Source organism: Lutjanus erythropterus, chromosome 3, assembly GCF_056507025.1.
Source record: "Lutjanus erythropterus isolate fLutEry1 chromosome 3, fLutEry1.hap2, whole genome shotgun sequence".
Classification (NCBI taxonomy): domain Eukaryota; kingdom Metazoa; phylum Chordata; class Actinopteri; order Lutjaniformes; family Lutjanidae; genus Lutjanus; species Lutjanus erythropterus.
In genome coordinates, this window is record NC_139319.1 from 37,769,272 (window position 1) to 37,787,943 (window position 18,672).

At 39.2% G+C, this 18,672-nt stretch overlaps 1 protein-coding gene across 1 annotated transcript; it reads left to right on the forward strand.

Moving 5' to 3' along the window:
- Positions 1-430: 430 nt before the first annotated feature.
- slc25a10b (solute carrier family 25 member 10b) lies at positions 431-17,847 on the forward strand. Its single transcript, XM_084716073.1, has 11 exons — positions 431-1,065; positions 10,124-10,243; positions 11,468-11,582; positions 12,428-12,476; positions 12,936-12,977; positions 13,070-13,113; positions 13,201-13,271; positions 14,955-15,047; positions 15,146-15,223; positions 15,315-15,371; positions 16,131-17,847. The coding sequence occupies exons 1-11, from the start codon at positions 976-978 to the stop codon at positions 16,230-16,232; spliced, it is 861 nt and encodes a 286-aa protein (XP_084572199.1). The 5' UTR covers positions 431-975; the 3' UTR covers positions 16,233-17,847.
- The last annotated feature ends 825 nt before the right edge of the window (positions 17,848-18,672 follow it).

Here is an 18,672-nt window from a genome sequence, read left to right on the forward strand (position 1 = left end):
TACCACCTCTCCCACAAAAACTGCATTGTCATGTGTGTGTACAAGCCTATGTGTGTGTGTATAATTGACAATGGAGTGGAAAAAAAAAGAATTTCACACAAGGGCGACTAATATGGGGATGTTCTCCCTCTTCAACTACTTGTAACTTCCTTTCAATAATCTGGGATGAGTGGACTAAGTAGACTTTTTGTCACATGTCTTAAATCTCCCCTTTTTACTTTTACCTTCCAAATGATCATTTGTTTGATCAAATGCAAAAATCCATCACAGTGTCTTGTTGAGCGTTTCACTCAACTCACTGTAACACGTGTGTGAGTTTTGAAAACACTTACATGTAGACACATGTTACAAATATGCTTTTTTTTCTCTTCACGGTAAACTGACTGAAGTTTCTACTTGGTTGAGAAATGTCCTCTTAAAGGGACAGAGCACATGTGTCGACTGTACAGCTGCAGGAAGGGTGCCTGTCACTTTAAGCCCCGCATGACAGTTCTCGGTGGTGAAAGTGGGGCCGTGTGTTTGTGCTGTTCGGGTCTTTAGCATTCTCGTACCCCGCTGTCGACCTTTGGACCTCGGAGCCCGGGGCGGGTAGGCAGCTCCGCCGTGCACGGAGACAATTGGCTGCGCTCTTCCCTCCTGTCTTCAGCAGCTTCCTTAAAGCACATCGTATCCCAAACACAGCAGACAGCGCACACACACACGCGCACGCTTTTACATGCAGACACGCACGCTATGTGGTGTGAGTGCGCGCGATGCTGCTGGAGCCAAAGTCCCCGCCGGTCCGTGGCGCAGTCTCTTATCGAAATGTTTGAAGATTAACGAGGGTATCCGTGTCCTGTAGAGCACGAGCTACTGCCAGCTGTACCCTGCAGGCCAGGAAGCCAACAGAGCGGGCGGACAGCGTGTCAAGACGGACCGGCAGGAAGGAAGTCACCGCTGTAGCTGCAGCATCGCACCGCGGCAGAGCACGGAACCATGGCCGAGAAACGGATGTCACGCTGGTATTTCGGGGGGCTGGCGTCCTGCGGAGCCGCCTGCTGCACGCATCCTCTGGATCTCATCAAGGTGAGGGGCTGAAGTCAGTGTGCTGGTGTGCACAGAAGCAGGCCTGAACACCAGGCAACAGCTGTTTCCAGTCACAGTCACACAAGACTACAGTTATGTATCTCCTAATACCTCCTACTACATATCTTTATGTGGTTGCTGTGTCTGCAGTGAGTTTTTATATTGGCCAAATGTCTTCTGTGGCATCACTGCAATGTGTATTATGATGTTCAAGGCTGTTTAAATATAGGGCACAGTCAGGGCCGGTGCAAGCCTTTATGGGGTCCTAAGCAGAATTTGACTTGGGGACCCCCCACCACCGCAGTGCTTTGAATACTATATTGTTAATGTTTAGTCATTCCCTTGCCTACAGAAAATCTAACAAACCTGTAGTAATGAAACGCTATGAAAATTTCCTATAATGATCATTAGGTTTGGGGAGTAATGAATTTTATTACAATAGAAACACATTATTACTGTATTCCATTAGTTAAAAAATAAGAATAAAATTAGAGTTACAATTAGCAAATGCTTTCAAATGTGGCAGAGAAATCCGTAATTTATTCAGGGAACTGCATTTCTGGTGCTATTCCTTGCTAGCTACTAGTTGCTAGAATTTTCATGAAAACACTACTTTCTTTTTCATTCGATACATCAAAGATAAAACTGTGTATTGGCAAGATTTTGGCTATTTGGATATAATACGTATTCATGATACAGGAGTTACAGTTAAGTATATTAAAGAACAAACCACCATATGAATACCATTTGAGTAAAAAAATCACTTTTCATACAGTCAGAACAGGAAAGATAACGCAACCGCTAAATAGCTTACTTTTTAAACACAACAGAAAAATAACCACTGCCACAAATCTTTGCATATTTCACAATATCACAATACGGTGTTTTGAGAATTGATACAGTATCATGAAACATATCGTAAAACTCAATATTTTCAATAATTTCTTACACCCCTCTTCAGAGAGTGAGGAAGCAACACATTCGCTAAAACGAAAGACTAAATGTGAATAAAGCTTTCATACGTATGACCCCATCCATCAACAAGAGTCCTGTCAGATAGATTTTCATCAGCTGTGGTGGTTGTTGTGCAGACAGTAACTCCCATGACACCACACTGCTTCACAACATCATCAAACTATGTCTTTTGTCATTGTTTTAGAGATCCCTAACGGCAGAATTATTCATTTGTATGTTTTACAAAGGTAGCATACTCTCAAGACTTTAATATTCAAAGTAATAGGCCTTTACTGTGTGCATAAAAGGAACACCAGCTCTGACAGAGTCAGCTGAAATGAATCACTCATATTAGCTAGCCAGTCTGTTAACATAGTATTGTGTTTTTGTGTGATTACTACTTACAATACTATATCACAAAAAATGCATTTCAAGCTCTCTGCCAGGGACGCTTGGCTCACTAAAACCTCAGGCCTGCTCTGGGCGCAGGTTAGGGCAAGTGAAACCCGCTTACCCCAACTGACATTCTGTAATAATTTGGAAAATAAAAACACTGACCAGTAGGGAATATATGGGAATATTCCCCTCCATAATAAACAGACTGTCATTGCCTGACAGCAGGTGAGTGTGTGTCTCAGTGTGGTCATGCATGTCCATTTGTGTTAATCTTTGCCTCACTGTGATGCACACAGTAGTGGTAAATCACCAATCTCTACTCTATGCCAAAATCCTTACTCACTTTACTCGTACCTCTCTTTTGATGCACTGAAAGCAGCAGCACATGACCTTGATAACACTAACTGGTGCTCAGGAAGTCATGTGGTGTGTAATCACCAAGGCAAGGCTGGTAATAACCGGGTTGCATTAAAACTCAGGGCTTCATCTCTGCCCTGACCTGCTTGTTAGCTGGTGATGTCATATAAAATTATAGTAATATAACTTGCCTCAGTGTTCATAAAGGTCATTTTGTCCCCTCTGGCTTCATAATGACATTTTGTTTGGCCATGCAGTAGTTTTCAGTGTATAGTAGTTTTCAACTTTAATCAAACTATACTTAGAAACTATGAAAAATAAAAAAAAATCCACATTTAACAAATGAAAAAAAGTTTTTCTGAAGACATTTATTATTCAAAGAAGAGAGGCCTGTAAAGTAAATTTTTATCTTAAATTCTTTTTTTCTGGGAATGATAAAATGAGGAAAGGATTGCTCCCAAGTTGACTAGTAGTCCATAGTTAATCCATTACAACTAGTCCAACTAATCGTTTAATGTTTATGATATTAACTGAATTATTTAAAGGGACAGTTCACCCTAAAATTAGAAGTATACATTTCTCCTCTGGCCTGTAGTGCTATTTATGCATCTCTACTTTTTTGGTGTGAATTGCCTAGTTTTGAAAATATCAGCTGGAGTGATTTCTGCCTTCTCTCCAATACAGTGGGACAAGATCAGACTCAATGTGCCAAAAACATACATTTGAAAAACTCAGCAGCAATGTCTTTTTTCAGAACCCATGCTTCAGTTGCTCAAAATAATCCAAACCTTCTTGTGAGCAGTTTCAGGAACTATTTTCTTTTTGCAGTGGAGTCTACCAGAACTACTTTAAAATCTACTTTCTCATAAGAAGGTCTGTGAATTATCTTGGGTAACCAGATCATGGAAAGAGATGTTGTTTTGGAGTTTATCAGACATATTTTTTGGTGCGTTGAGCACCACAAGCCAAGCATGTAGTCTCATTATATTTGATAGAACTCTACAGCCGATATCTCCAAACTGAAACTCACACCAAAAAGTCTAGATGGATAAAGACCACTGCAGGCCAGGGGAAGAATATGTACTTTTGATTTTAGGTTGAACTGGCCCTTTAAATATATATTCTTTGGGCAAGCAGTGAGCTATCAGCAAAAGTGGTAATGAAAATGTCTTCTAACAACCAGGAACAGGAAGTTTTTGTTAATTTATTTCAACACAGTATAACCAAGCCCAACTCAATCCAATGGATGATCCATACTTAAAATATAATATAGTACAAATTAACTCGCTACAAACTCGCTCCTCAGCCACTTCACGCTTCCTGTCCCTGCCCACACCTGCCATGTCTTCATCGTCTTCAGAGTAAAAGTCCAATTCATCACCTTGGTAACATTACTGTTTTCTGTTACTGCCCTCATCAGTCTCTGAGGCTGTGTCCCAGTCTAATAGGACAGCTAACTGTGCTAATGAGCTAATGGCAGATATAGCATGTGCCCGTTACTTTGGCATGGATGTTAAGAAATACTTCCATGACCTGTCTACACTGCCCCTAAAACTACCCCCACAGCTACTGAAGGTACTGTTCTGTCTCGTCTGTATCCGTAAGCTTTCAGAAAACATGCAGATGTACAGACAAGATGTGCGGAGAGAAAGCTCCGTCCATGTCTGTATGTGTATCCATCATACAGCATAAACGAGCCTTTATAAGAGAAAAGTTATTGCAACAATGCAGTTTATACAGACCTTTTCCCCCCAGCTTGCCAACAAAAAGACCTAAAACTAGTAAAAAGTGTTCTTACTGACTTGGTGCTGAGCAGCTGCTTCACTGTGAGACCTTTATGAGGACTGAACATCTGATCCGGGGCACCACTTGGAACTGTGAGGTTTTTTTTTTCTTGTAAGACTTCAGTGAGTGTGGGAGTCTTCATTAATCTACAGAACCACAAAACGTGACACCGAGGTCAGTTCAGTGCTGCTCAGGTTAATAACAGATAAATGTGATCTGATCTGTGAGTGTTTGAGTTGGTTCCTCTGCATGCGTGTTTGGCTTTGACATGCAAACACAGACAAAACTAACACATCTGCAACCTGAGCTGTGTTTTTCCTCAAGTCACCAAGTTTATGCTACTTTATTGGCACTGGACATTAAAGATAATGATATCCTTGGGAAGTCCCACACTAAATCTTAAAGTATTAGTTTCATGTCTTTGTTCAGATTTGACTGAGATCTGACTCAAAGAAGGAGTGGGATTTTTTTTTAATGCAAATTATGTCTCTCGAGAGTGAAGCTTTTAGTCACCCCATGAGCTTTTTGTCAGCTTTAACTGCTGACCACGTTACTCAACATGCAGGCCAAACTACAATAACTGACTTCCCCTTGTTTTCAGAACACTGGCACGCACGTGTCTCTTTTCACCTCATGCGGTATCTTGCCCCCTCATAACCCCCAGCTTTAAACAATACTCTGTTGTTTGCTCCTGTGGTGCAGTTGTGAAGGTTTAGGTGAAAAAAAAGTAGTTATGTTTGGATTAGAGAAGATGTTTTTTTTATTCCCACCATCTCTTAAAAGTGTCTTTCCCCTCAACTCTCTAATTTCACACTCATATTCAGTTCGTTTTAAATCAGTTGCATTAGTTGAGCACATCCTTATTGAACTTTGTCCCTCAGTGCCTCATTTTATAGTTTGACCCCTCGAACACTGAGCTGTTTTATGATAGTGACCATTAGTGCACAAAAGCAGCTTAAGGTTGCAGCTGCAACATTTAGTTGATTACATTAATCCAACGATTTCGATAATCAATTAATCCCTCTAAGAAAAAATGTAAAAACTTTCTGATTTCAGCTTCTCAAATGTGACTGGTTTCTTTACTCGTCTATGACAATAAACTGAATATCTTTTGATTACGGACAAGACAAAACAAACAAGACATTTAACATCATTTTCGACTTTAGGAAACAGTGATGAACATTTTTCACCATTTTCTGACATTACAAGTTAAAGTTTTGCTTGCAATGATTCATCAACCAAAACTTATTTAAATAGCAGATTTCATTCCAGGTAGACGCACAATGCTGCACAGAGAGTGAGCCACAAAAGATGCAGCCAAGAACAGATGCATAAAAAATATTGGAGTTATAACCAATTAAGACACAAAATGAAATAAATAAAGACTAGCAACTGACCAGTAAAATAGTAAGACACAAGAATTAAAACCATTTAAAAGGAAGAAAATATCAAATATATTGAGATAAAATAAAACAATTTAAACCAACAGTTGACTAATTTGAATATAAAAATGTGTGAGGTAAAAGAAATAAGAATAAAATACAATTAAAGTTAAGACCAGCCGACCAGACTGCTGCAAGACGCTACTAAAAAGGAATGTTTTTTTTTCTAAAGACAATCGTGTTATGGCACGCCTGACATGATCGGGTAGCGTGTTTCAACCTTTTCCTTGGAGCGTAAAAGCTAAAGGCAGATTCACCAGTCTTAAAAATAACAACAGTATAATTTCTGTACTCCTGAGGTTGAATGTTTACTTTCTGATTCTGAGTGTCTGAGGGCAAGTTGTAGCCTTTTTGTAGGTATTACATAACAAAGTTAATCCTGTTGATCCAGTGTGGATGCACATGGCTTCAAACTGAAACTCGGAGTCAGAGCTTGATTGTCATTGAGCTGGAGTACAGCGCCGGCAGAACAGAAGAACGTGTCACTGTACTGTGCTGTGTAAAGTCATGTGGTCTTACACCAATCAAACATGTTAAAGTAGCAGTCAGGTGAGGAGTGTTACTGCTGCTGGATGTAGCTGACACCGTATTTGTCTCCTATCAGGACCGGCACTCTCATGAAGTGGTGCTCTGGTTGGTGAAGGGGAGGTCTCTTCTCAAAAGGTGCCTCTCAAGTGTTGTTGACTACAAAATGATATATAATACTGAATTTTGAATACAACTGCTAGAAAGCTCATCGTTCAGGCACACTGTAATTGTATTATTACGTACATGAGTGTGGGACCTACTAAATATACTGTGTATATTTAGTAACTTCAACTACAGCACAGTGGATGTGCACATTATTGACATGTAAGTGTTGTGGTAACACTGTTAGTAATGAGAAATTCCATGTATTTTAAGGACAACTAATATTTCTTTTCAGAAAGGAGACAGTGTGTGATTGCACTGTCTTAATGATCAGTTCTCATTGTTCACGTTTGCATAATGTTGAGTGAGTTTGTGCTGTGCTGCAAGCGCTGTTTGCATCATTGAATATTGTCTTGTGAGCATTTCTGTGTAGTATGGACACTGAAATTACAGTCCAAAATGGACAAGAATAGTTTTAATAACACCCACGTACGTTGTTCCGAGTTAAAAGATTTCAAAGATTTCAAACTGAAGCGGTTGTTGATCACTTGTGGCCCCTAGCAGCCAGATAAGAAGAGTCAGCTGTCAGTGGTCGTATAAAACAGAGCAGTCAAAATACAGAATTACTGCTTCATATTTGTGTATCTCCACCAACCAACCAGTTTACATCCATGTTTGTCCAGACTCATACAATGTAGTATCTAGTGAGGAACGCTTAATATGGAACTTAACACTATACCTGCCTTTAATTTTGAAGGAATTTAACAAAAGATATTTAGTGTATTTTAGTTTGGAAGTTCTCACTATACCTGTGTGATTCCAGTGAATAATGTCCAGTCAGAAACATGCTGTCTTCACTTAGAGACTGTTTTTACAGATGACTGATAGAGAGCTGAGCATTATGATGTCACAGTGAAGTTGACCTTTGACCTTTTGGATATAAATCATCATTTTATCTTATCAGATATTTGTATGTAATTTTGTCATAATTTGTGTATGTATTCCTGAGTTATAGCCAAAAATGTGTCTGGCAAGGTCACCATGACTTTTGACCACCAAAACCTGATCAGTTCATCTTTGAGTCCAAGTGGACACTTGTGTCAAGTTTGAAGAAATTCCCGCAAGATGTTCTTGAGGTATCACCTTCACAAGAACGGGATGACCTGAAAACATAAAGTCTGTCGCCATTATGGAGCCACAAAAACATTTTTTGTAGTTTTTTCCCAAAAAAATGTCATGCATGTGCGGAAAAGAATAGTCCAGTGTAATTCAATATTAACTGCAGACAAGACGTCCACTGATCGCACACACTCACTCACGCATGCAGAAATCTCAGCAGAGATTTGTAAACTGATAATAGTATAATCACAATCAACATAATTCTACTGATAAACAATAATATGAACGTATTGACAGGCACATTTCTTCTTTTGCTCTTGTGTAGTGCAACCACATAGCATCTAAAACACATACCAGAACACGGGAAAGTTTGTTCTGCTCCGTCACCAGACTGAGAGGCAGATGGTGACTTTGCAGCCCCACATTGCAAAGCTTAAAAAGTGACCGGCTTCATAATTCTCTGCACTTAGCAGATTCCTGTAAAAGCTAACAGCAGAGCATCCAAATTTAGAATCACATAGAGGAGCAAATATGTGAATGTGGTTTCCAGCAGGAAAGTACGGCTTGACCAAACCCACATATCACATGGCTGAGATTGCTGAGTCATGTTTCATTGATTTCCTCCTCTGTGTCAAACAAGGCATCCACTACACTAACAGATAAGCTGTGCCATTGTTAGCCAAAACTGATACAGCAGAGTTGCTAAACAAGATTTGTCTGACCTCACGGAAAAAAAAAAAAAAAAAAAATCTTTTAGCCAGACACTTATCAGCTCATCTGAGTATAATATTTCACCACAGTGTGAGTGCTCAAGTGTTTGTGTGCATGTACACATTAGCTTGCTGATTGCTCAATAAGATGTTGTCTTAAAAGGATAGTTCACCCAACAATAAAAATTCAGTCATTATCTACTTGCCCTCATGCTGATTGAAGGCCAGGTTTAGTTTTTTAGTCCACAAAACACTGTTGGAGTTTAACAGGAAAACAGTGATGCAGAATCTCCCAAACAGTGGAAGTGAATGGTGAGCTGTAGACTCTATCCATCCATCAATCCATCCATTTTCTATGTAATATAAGTTGCTAATTTATTTTTCTACTCTAATTTTAGTTTTTATTTACTTTTCTGCTATTATAATAATAATAATTGTAGAATATAATTATAATTATTAATATATTAAATATATATATTTTTTGTGTTTATGTACTTATTCTGTCCTGCTGCAACAACCAAATTTCCCTTTGAAGAATCAATAAAAGGTGATCTTATCTTATCTTACCTTAATAAAGGCTAGTGATGATGACACAGTGTGTGTTGAAGGGTGGAGTGGCCTTCAAACTCAAATACTGATTATAACAGAGGACGAAAGCCAAATTGTAGAGTTGTTGACCTCTGAGAGGGACACACACACGCACACGCACATGCGCGCACACACACATGCACACACACACACATATCCTCCGTAACTTTGGAGAGGCTTTTTTCAAATCTGTTAAAATAAACCTGATGATGTAATAATGGTTTATGATATGAAAAATAAATAATAATTTATGAGGAGAAACTGCCTCGAATTTTCTGACAGTATGAAAATATTCAGCGATTGAGTGATACTGGGCAGTACTTATATTATTAGTATTTAGTAGTATTTTGCCATTTAGTTTATTTTTATTTATTCTTTACATTCTCAGAGGTCCTTTCTACAATTGCTTGATATGTGTTAAATTATTTAACATGTTAAAGAAAATATGTAAGATTCTTTAATGTAGTTATTTGTTTAAGAAAGCAGCCTTAAGAGTATCTTTGTATAGTCATGTTAGTGTATAATCCACATAAAAAACATATTTTTTAATCCAGTTCAAAAACTTTTACCATACGATTACCATAGAAATTACCATATTGATAATTGTTAAATTTTTCTCCTCTAAAATCGGTGTTGGTTGGGCTCTAGATAAGATACAGTAGTTTGGGGGAATTTTACAGTTTTTCCCACTTTCCAAGACTTAGAAACTAATAAATGCCTATGGACAGGCCTTTTTATGTATTTGGTGTAGTCTTAAATTTTGTCAAACAGCAATATTAGACTATTGTTAGTGTGTATAGGATCAAATAACATAATCATGATCCCAGACATCAGCCATTGAAGGAAATTAAGCAACTCAACTCAGTTTTGTCTTTCACAGATCCACCAAGTTCAGTACTACATCACTGGAGTTACCTCTTTAAGAAGTGACGTATCATTGCCCTTTGACACATTTAATTGCCTGAATATGTGAGCTGGTGTTTTAAGTTGGCATGTAAGAAGGAACGGAGGGAAAAAGTTTCTGCCCGGGTTGGTTTTGAAAATAACACTGATTCTCATACACGACTGTCTTTCCAGGTGCACCTGCAGACACAGCAGGAGGTGAAGATGAGGATGATGGGGATGGCCGTTCATGTGGTGAAGACCGATGGGGTGCTGGCTCTTTATAATGGTCTCTCTGCCTCCCTTTGCAGACAGGTATGTGCTTGCGTGCAGGCCTGAAGTCTGTTGTTGAGCATGTGTGTGTTGTTGTGTTCATTAGTTTGTCATTTATATTTTCTGTTTAACGAGGTAAGTTCCATTGAGAGAGGAAACCTTTTTTTGGAAAGGAGACCAGACTAAGACTGTAATGAAAAGCTGCAGACAAAACACACAAAACTACACTCAAACAGATAATAATACTAGGGTTTAGCAAGTTCTCGGCAGTCATTCATTCCTTTGACCTTTGATCATTTTATCCTGTTAGATACTTGTGTGTAATTTTGTCATAATTATTGTATGAAATCTTTAGTTACGGCAGAGTTGTCATTAGTGAGGTACAGTGATCTTGACCTTTGACCACCAAAATCTATCAGACTAAATCTATTTATCAGTTCATCTTCGAGTCTAAGTGAACATTTGTGTTAAGTTTGGTGAAATTACCTCAAGGCATTCTTGGGATATTGCATTCACAAGAATAGGATGATCTGAAAACATAATGCCTCCGGCCATAAAGACATAAAGACATAAAAGTCGTTCAAAAACAGTCTTTCAAGACTTCCTAACCCCAGAGGTCCTTCAGCATACAGTCATGAATGTGCATGAGAAATATTTAGTTGATCAGTCAAGTGGTATTTGAGATTAGTTGCAGACAAGATGCAGGTCCGTTGATCCCACACACACTCACTCACACATACACTCATGCATGCAGAGAAGCAATCACATAATTCCTTCTTGGTTTACACCAGGTGGAAATAATAATAAAACAGCAATATTATGGATGTAAAAAAAACAGTATTAAGAATAATAAAAACAGTAACAGATATGTTTGAAATAAAATGCTGTGCCAGCACTAATAGCTTTGAAAATAAGATTTGAAAAGCAACTTAAAGGAATTTCTCCACTTTGCTGTCTGTGTCTGACGTGTTGCAGGTCTTCCTAGTCTAACCACCAACTTCAGCGTTCATCTGGTCAGACACTATGACAGATGCTGTTGTCTTTGTAGGCTTGTGCTTCAAATATGTCACACCGTCTACATGTGAAGTCAACTGTTATTACATGAAGAAATTGTTGTTTTGTTGCTGTGGGATACTCTCAATAATCAGTTACTTTTATAAAGCATGGGAGGATAGCAGCAGGTCAGGAAAACAGGACTCACACGGCGTTCTGTTTAATTTTCTCCTCTCCTCTCCTCTCCTCTCCTCTCCTCTCCTCTCCTCTCAGATGTCCTACTCCCTCACGAGATTTGCCATCTATGAGACAGTGAGGGACATGATGGGCAGCACAAGCCAGGGCCCCATGCCTTTTTACCAGAAGGTCCTGCTGGGAGCCTTCGGAGGTGGAAACACACACACACACACACACACACACACAGAGGCCCAATTACAATCCAGCCCACTCTCACTCTATTTGTACATTCACATTGAGTGTCATTCCAGTCCAGTCAGCCTGACGGGGGAGTGGTTTATAAAGCCCTCCGACACAGAATCTGCTTCGATGCTGGCTTAAAGGGACAGTTGAGATTTTTTGAGTGACAGACTCCAAAAACAGGATAAAGAGAAAACAGACAGCCTTCAACCAGACAGAGCAGCTGACTGTATCACCAAACAGCGGTAAACTTTCTAGCTCTCATGCTAATGTTAGCCACCAGCAGACTGCTGTTCACAGGCTGACAGTGAATGCTGTTAATTATATTTCTTACAAAGGCTGAAAATCGGAATTTGCCAAAATTGGAATCGGCAGGTCAGACCCTTAAAAAAATGGAAACTTGGAATTGGTGCAGCTCTAACTTACAACTTTCTTTTTGGTCGAAAAGAAAAGTTCCAGTGGATTCTACTGCACAAAGAAGGTCATTCCTACATGAAACTACTTAAGGTCTGTTCTATGCTGTGTATAAGACCATCTTTTAGATAAATATTATTATATTATTGTTATTATTATTATTATTATTATTGTTACAATATTATCATGACAAACCTTCCCGTATCTGTCTTGATGGTGTATTTATACCCTCCCCCTTATATAAGAGACCCTCTACAGCTACACTGGGCCACACAGCGGGTGTGTGTAGGGGCTGGATTGGAATTGGGTCATACACACATTCAGACTCTCCCCTCTCTCACATATACACATGCAGTGTCACTCACACAGGGTTGTGTCCCAACAAGATTTTTCTGTTAACAGGTTTCACTGGTGGGTTTGTTGGCACGCCGGCAGACATGGTGAATGTCAGGTAACATGGCAACACAATATTTAAATTCTCATTCAAGTGACTACAAGGAGTTTTTAACTGGTTATGAAACAGTGTCAGTGTATTACTGATGCCTCTCTATGACCTACATGATTTAACGAGATCTTCTGCAAGACAGTCAGCTGTTTCTGTATAATTATTCTTAATGTCTGCCACTGGGTTGGATTCTCTTTGAAATCAGATGAAATGAGTCTGTGTTCACATTTTCTCAGACAAAGTTTCAGTGAGTTGTACATATGAGATTTTTATTGACATAATTGATGTCATATTTTATGGTTATTATGGTGGAAACACTGCCGCTTTTGCTTATAGATATAGAGTCTCCAAAATCAACAGAATCTGAAAGTTCCTTGTAGTGGCTTTAACATTTACACATTTTAAATTATTTGAAGCAAGCTGTGGTTAGTTTTTTCAAAAGATCTGAACTGTTTTTGCCTCTAGGATGCAGAATGACATGAAACTGCCACCAGAACTGAGGAGAAAGTGAGTGTTGTAACCTACTGTAGCTGAAAAGTGTCAGTTTAGATGCTCTAAATCACTTTTTAACCTTGCTTTTTTCTTTTTTTTTCTTGCAGTTACAAACATGCCATCGATGGGCTCTTCAGAGTCTTCAGAGAAGGTAAGTCACAAGCTGTCCAGTGTGTAACTAGACGTGGTGCACACGATGGCATCATGTCTGACCTTTGACCTGTGTTCTGCCTAACAGAGGGCGTGAGGAAACTGTTCTCAGGAGCTACCATGGCCTCCAGCAGAGGGGCGCTGGTCACTGTGGGACAGGTAAGTCACAGCGCTAGGTGATGGGCTGGTATAGAGTGTCTGCGTCTACGTCACGGTGCGGTCAGTAACCCAGATGCATTACAATGTTGGAGGTACTGTGATGTAAACAACAGCATGGATCACACACTGAATATTCAATGTAAGCCGACTTAAAGATTTCTAAATCACAGAAAAGTTCAGAAAAACCTGTGGAAGCTGCTAAAACTTGCATAGAAGGACTAAGTCAGCAGGAAAGAGCAAGATATTTTCACTCCGACTCGCTATTTGGACCACTGTACTCAGTTTTGCGTGCACAGCTGCTGGATAGTGCTCCTTTAAATGCAAAGGTTTGATGGTGTGTGGATGGAGGCAGTATCAGCCCAGCATGTGTGTTGTGAGGTGATCAAATGATCTTTACATTTTGGACATTTAAATTAATACCTAAGACCTTAGGAAATTCAAATCTGATAATCTACTAAATCAATCAAAATCAAAATCTTGATCTGTAAAAAATATAAGTAATGAAAAAATTCCTCTTAAATCCATTTCTTAACAAAATCAGTGGAGAAGAAAATGGTTTATTATTCCTAAAAGCTTATATTTGGTTGACCAGAATTGACCATTTTGACCAACAATTGCTGCTTTTAATTTCATGAACTGGTTTTTACCACATTTGAAATTGTGCACATGACTCATGAGCTCTGAGTTTTCAATAAAAACCCACAAGAGGGAGTTAATGTTCAGTAACTCTAACATAGCCGACCTCTGGTTTGATAACGCACCTTGAAAAGACTGTTTTCATCATCAGGACATTTTGTTTTTTGGTGTAATATTTTAACTGAAAAAGTCCTTTAAAATGTCGGCAGGCTTTAAAGAGACCTATCTTTAATCTACCTGGGCTGACAACATCAAAATTTGATTGATTTTTCATCTTAAATACATTAAGAAAATATTTATTAATCATGTCAAATTCAGAATCCATCTATAAGTCCTCTAATAAGATAGTGGAGTTAAATTAGATTAAAGTACATTAATTTGTCAATGCTAAATTGATCTCCTAGATGAATAGACTACTTGTTTAAATAGTTCCATTGAAACAATGCATTATGCATTAATCCAGGCAACCTCAGCCCCACTTAACTTTAATAAAGTCTGTGTTGGCAAACATAAATGTTGAGAATAAAGTTGATTGCCTTTTGATAATAAAGAATAGGATTTCAACTTAATTCTCAACATTTAGACTTATTCTTAAAATGTAAAAAAGAAATAACTTTTATTTCCCTGGCCATAATACTCTTCTGTATTTTTAGACAACAGTTTTTCCAAAGTTGAAGAAACCAGTTTATGTCATAGGTGTTCTTTCTTCATCAAATCAACCTGCAGCCTTGTATGGATCTTTAAAATATTTCTGACCACCCTTTTTGTGAAATATTGTTGGTAAAAACAAGAAAATTCTGTAATATCAGTGGTGCTTCTCTGCCTCGGTGTGTTTTTAAATGACCACTAGGGGGAGCCAATGACTGACATAAAAATTTGACACTTTGACAGGTTGATATTTGACCAGTTCTTGACTGATCACATAACTTTTCCATCTTTTTCCTGTCGTTTCCAGCATGTAATTATCAACTGCACATCAACACACACATTATTTCTTATTTATTACCATTAAAATGTCACAAATCTTCTTTATTTTCCCACCTTTAGTTGGCGTGTTATGACCAGGCCAAGCAGCTCGTCCTGGGAACAGGCATGATGGGAGATAACATATTCACACACTTCCTTTCCAGCTTCATTGCAGTAAGTATCGGGTTTTATTTGAGTGCCCTGGAAGCCTGATTGAGTTGGTGTAAAGTTTACGGGGCTCTTTTGTGAAGTGACGGACTGTTCCTCCGCAGGGAGGCTGTGCTACATTCTTGTGTCAACCTCTGGACGTACTAAAGACGAGGCTGATGAGCTCAAAGGGAGAATACACGGTGAGTGATCCTTTCATTCCTCTGCTTATGTTCATACGTCTTCTTTATTTCACAGCGTTCAGTCCAACCCAGTGTGTGTCTCTCTTTTCAGGGGGTGACACATTGCTTACGGGAAACTGCCAAGCTGGGTCCTCTGGCATTTTACAAGGTAAAAACCAGTCCTACACACCATAGACTAACACCACCAGGCAAGTGGTAAAAAAAGAATTTAACTATGGAACAATTTTGATTATTGATTGATCATCAAGTTTTCATGCAGAAAATGGCAGAAAGTTCTGTTTATAGCCTCTCAAATATGGAAATTTCTCTGTTTTATATGATATAAAACTATAGAAAGAAAGAATAATTTATATTATATGAAGGTAATGAGTTTTGGCTCATGGTTCTTTTGGGGTGTTTTTTTTTTTTTTTCATAAGGGTGCGCATTGACTGTCAGGATGCTTTGATTCACATTGACCAGTTAGACTAGAGCTGTTCTCTGACTGTAGCCGAGTCATAGAAAAGACCTCTGCTGTGGATAAAACCGTTCATATAACAATAAAAATGATATGAATTGGGGTCGGAGATAATTCTGGTCCAGAGGTCAAAGCTTGTTTGTCGTAGTTCTAAATAGTTTTGCTCCTGCCAAAGTTTTCCAAAGGCTCCTTTCTTTGTTAGCAAATTGACCAAAATGCATCCTTGCAAACTCCTTTGGGGAGCGGTACATACAGCTGTAACAAGGTTTAATCAGCGAGAGTTTGATCTTTTTTTATTTTGTCCACATAGTAAGAAAATAAGGAAATTACAGGCAGAGGGCTGCAGGGTCTCTGCAGATACAGATACCACCATAATACTTCTCATGGTTATTGAGTGCTGATTTAAAGAGATAATGTTTATATGAGTCTTTTTTTTTTTTTTGTCGTTGCAGGGCCTCGTTCCCGCAGGGATCCGCTTGGTTCCTCACACAGTGCTCACCTTCATCTTCCTCGAGCAGCTCAAGAAATACTTCGGCATTCGCATCATCTCCTGAGCACGCTCTGCGACCGGCCACTCTCCAAGCACCCGCCGACACTGCCCACTGCTCACAACACCCTGCCATCGCTCTGCTCTTTGCATTTGCAAAAAAAAAAGGGATCTACTTCTATCTCACGGCTAGAAGTAAAATGATGCTGATTATTATGAGAGCAGCAACTTCTGGAAGGGACAAACACTGGAATTAACGGGCGATTTCTTTGATCGGTGTAGATGATCAATATGATGCTAAGAGAGAAGATGCTAAATGTAAAGGAGCTGCAGTGGGGTTGTTAGAATAACCTGCCAAATTTAGAGAGAAGTTTAGAAGTAGCTCTAGGAGATGCGTAGTGTAGTTGTTCAGTATAATTTCAGGTACGGTTAGTTACGTAACAGGATGAGACGCATTGAGATTAAGTGTTAATTTTGAATCGAGGAGCAATTTGTTGTTGTCATGTTGACAACAGACTAAATGTTGACTTTAACTAATTCCAGAGCAGATTTTGTGATTTATGTTTGGATCTCAGCGGTTCACCCAGCGGTGTGCAGTGCCCACACCAGTGTATAACGACTGTGGCTCATGAAGTGTGTGCCAGCAATGTGTTTCCTTATTAGTCCTCTACAACAGTGGTTCTCAACCCAGGGGTCGGGACTCCTCAGGGGGTTGCCAGATCATTTCCGACGGTTGCCAGAAGGTGGTAGAAAATACAACAAATAAAAGCTGCAAGCAGCGATGATTGGGTCCTGACTCCCCCGTACGCATTGGTCACGGCCTCGTTCCTGGACCCGACAGGTTGACATGCCTTCGAACTTTCACGTGTTTTTGACACTGCATGAAAGAGTTCATTTCACTTCCTGTCTCCACTAGGTGGCACTACAGAACACCCACTAATTATACATCATTTTCCAGTATATCAATTGTAAACCACGCCATGAAAATTTCATGTAAATCAAATGATTGTCACACAAGGCTTACTTCCTGTTGCCAGTAGGTGGTGCAATGACAATAAGTCCATGTAGATGTCTTCAAGTTTGAACCATAGGTGGTATATTAAATATGATTTCAACCTATTTATCATACCGTCTATGGCTCCAACTCACTTTTTAGACTGCTGTACTCATTTTTGTGCACACAGTTGCTGTATATTGCTCCTTTGAAGTGCAACAGCAACACCATCAACCAAGAAACACATGGCCTCAGTGTGTCCAACAGGTCCTGACTTCCCACTAAGCTTCAGAAATGTTACCCTGGGTTTCTGGAAAATGATTTTTTTTTTTCACCAACATTAACCTGATTGTTCTTGGGAGTCACGGCTCGAAAAGTTTGAGAACCACTGCTCTACAACACTAGTAGTGTCGTAATAGACCAGGATGGAGTTATGATTTAGCAGAAATGCAAATCAACACAGTGTAGCCTTGTCATCAGTACCAGTTTTTCCAGTCCAAAATACTTCCCAAAAGCCGTTACTAAACATGACTGAATTAACTGTTCTGCATTTACGTAATAATCATTCCCAACAGTGGTGACCAAATGTGATGCACCCTGAATTTTGCAGTTGATTTGTTTGTTTGCTTTTTCTTCACTAAATTAATGTTTTAAAGCTGGAAATCAACAAGTAGCAGGTTAAAATGTCTTTACCTGGTCGTCTTTTACTTCATTCCGATCCTCTGTCATCGTTTCACTCTGAAAGCTTGCGGAGAAGAAGAGGACCAAGCTCGTTTGTCTCATGTTTTTAAGTAAAGAGGGAGTTTGTGGGGAAACTGTGAAGCAGAGAGAGTTGCCGGTCGAAATCCAGATGAGAGACTCTTTTAAGTTTTTCTGTCCCTGTGAAATTCTGTATGACCACTTCATCTCGTTCCTACTGTTCTGAATAGAGATGCCTTTAGAGAACTGCTGTACTGTCCGAGCGTACATGCAGCATCTGTAATGTTACTGTCTTGTTTAGCTGAATTCGCGTCAGACTTCATGACTCAGGATGCTACTCTTGTTTTTATAAGGCACTTTACTGACATTGATTAAACTGCTGCGTAGAAACACATGCTGCATACTAAAACATGTTCTAAAAGTAAAAATGTTGTCAGATGTTTAGAATTTACAATGCAGATGGTTCCAACTGAGGGCAATCTATAATGTTTGGTGACTGTTTTCAGTTTTCAGGGTTGACTGTTGGGTGAATACATGATTTTGTTCCGTGCCTGCTCTGCTGACAAGAGACCTTGTCAAGTTATGTTGCCTTACAGTGCGTGTCCTCCAGGGGGCAGTTTAGTAATGTGTGAATGATACTGATGCCAACCACCTGAACCATCCTCTCCAGTACATTTCTAATAAGAAAACTCGGAGTAACTTCAGATATTGACTGCATGTTCTTATGTTCAAATGTTCCTCACCAATGTGAGCTGCTGTAGATCAACCATAGTGAGAATTATTAAGCCCCATCTTTATTCATATTCATATGCAC

Excerpts from the sequence above, each read along its gene's own strand:
- slc25a10b (XM_084716073.1), top strand. The coding sequence starts at position 976 with ATGGCCGAGAAACGGATGTCACGCTGGTATTTCGGGGGGCTGGCGTCC. Across the intron at positions 13,272-14,954 it reads CGCTGGTCACTGTGGGACAG|TTGGCGTGTTATGACCAGGC; the intron begins GTAAGTCACAGC and ends TCCCACCTTTAG. Across the intron at positions 15,372-16,130 it reads GTCCTCTGGCATTTTACAAG|GGCCTCGTTCCCGCAGGGAT; the intron begins GTAAAAACCAGT and ends TTGTCGTTGCAG.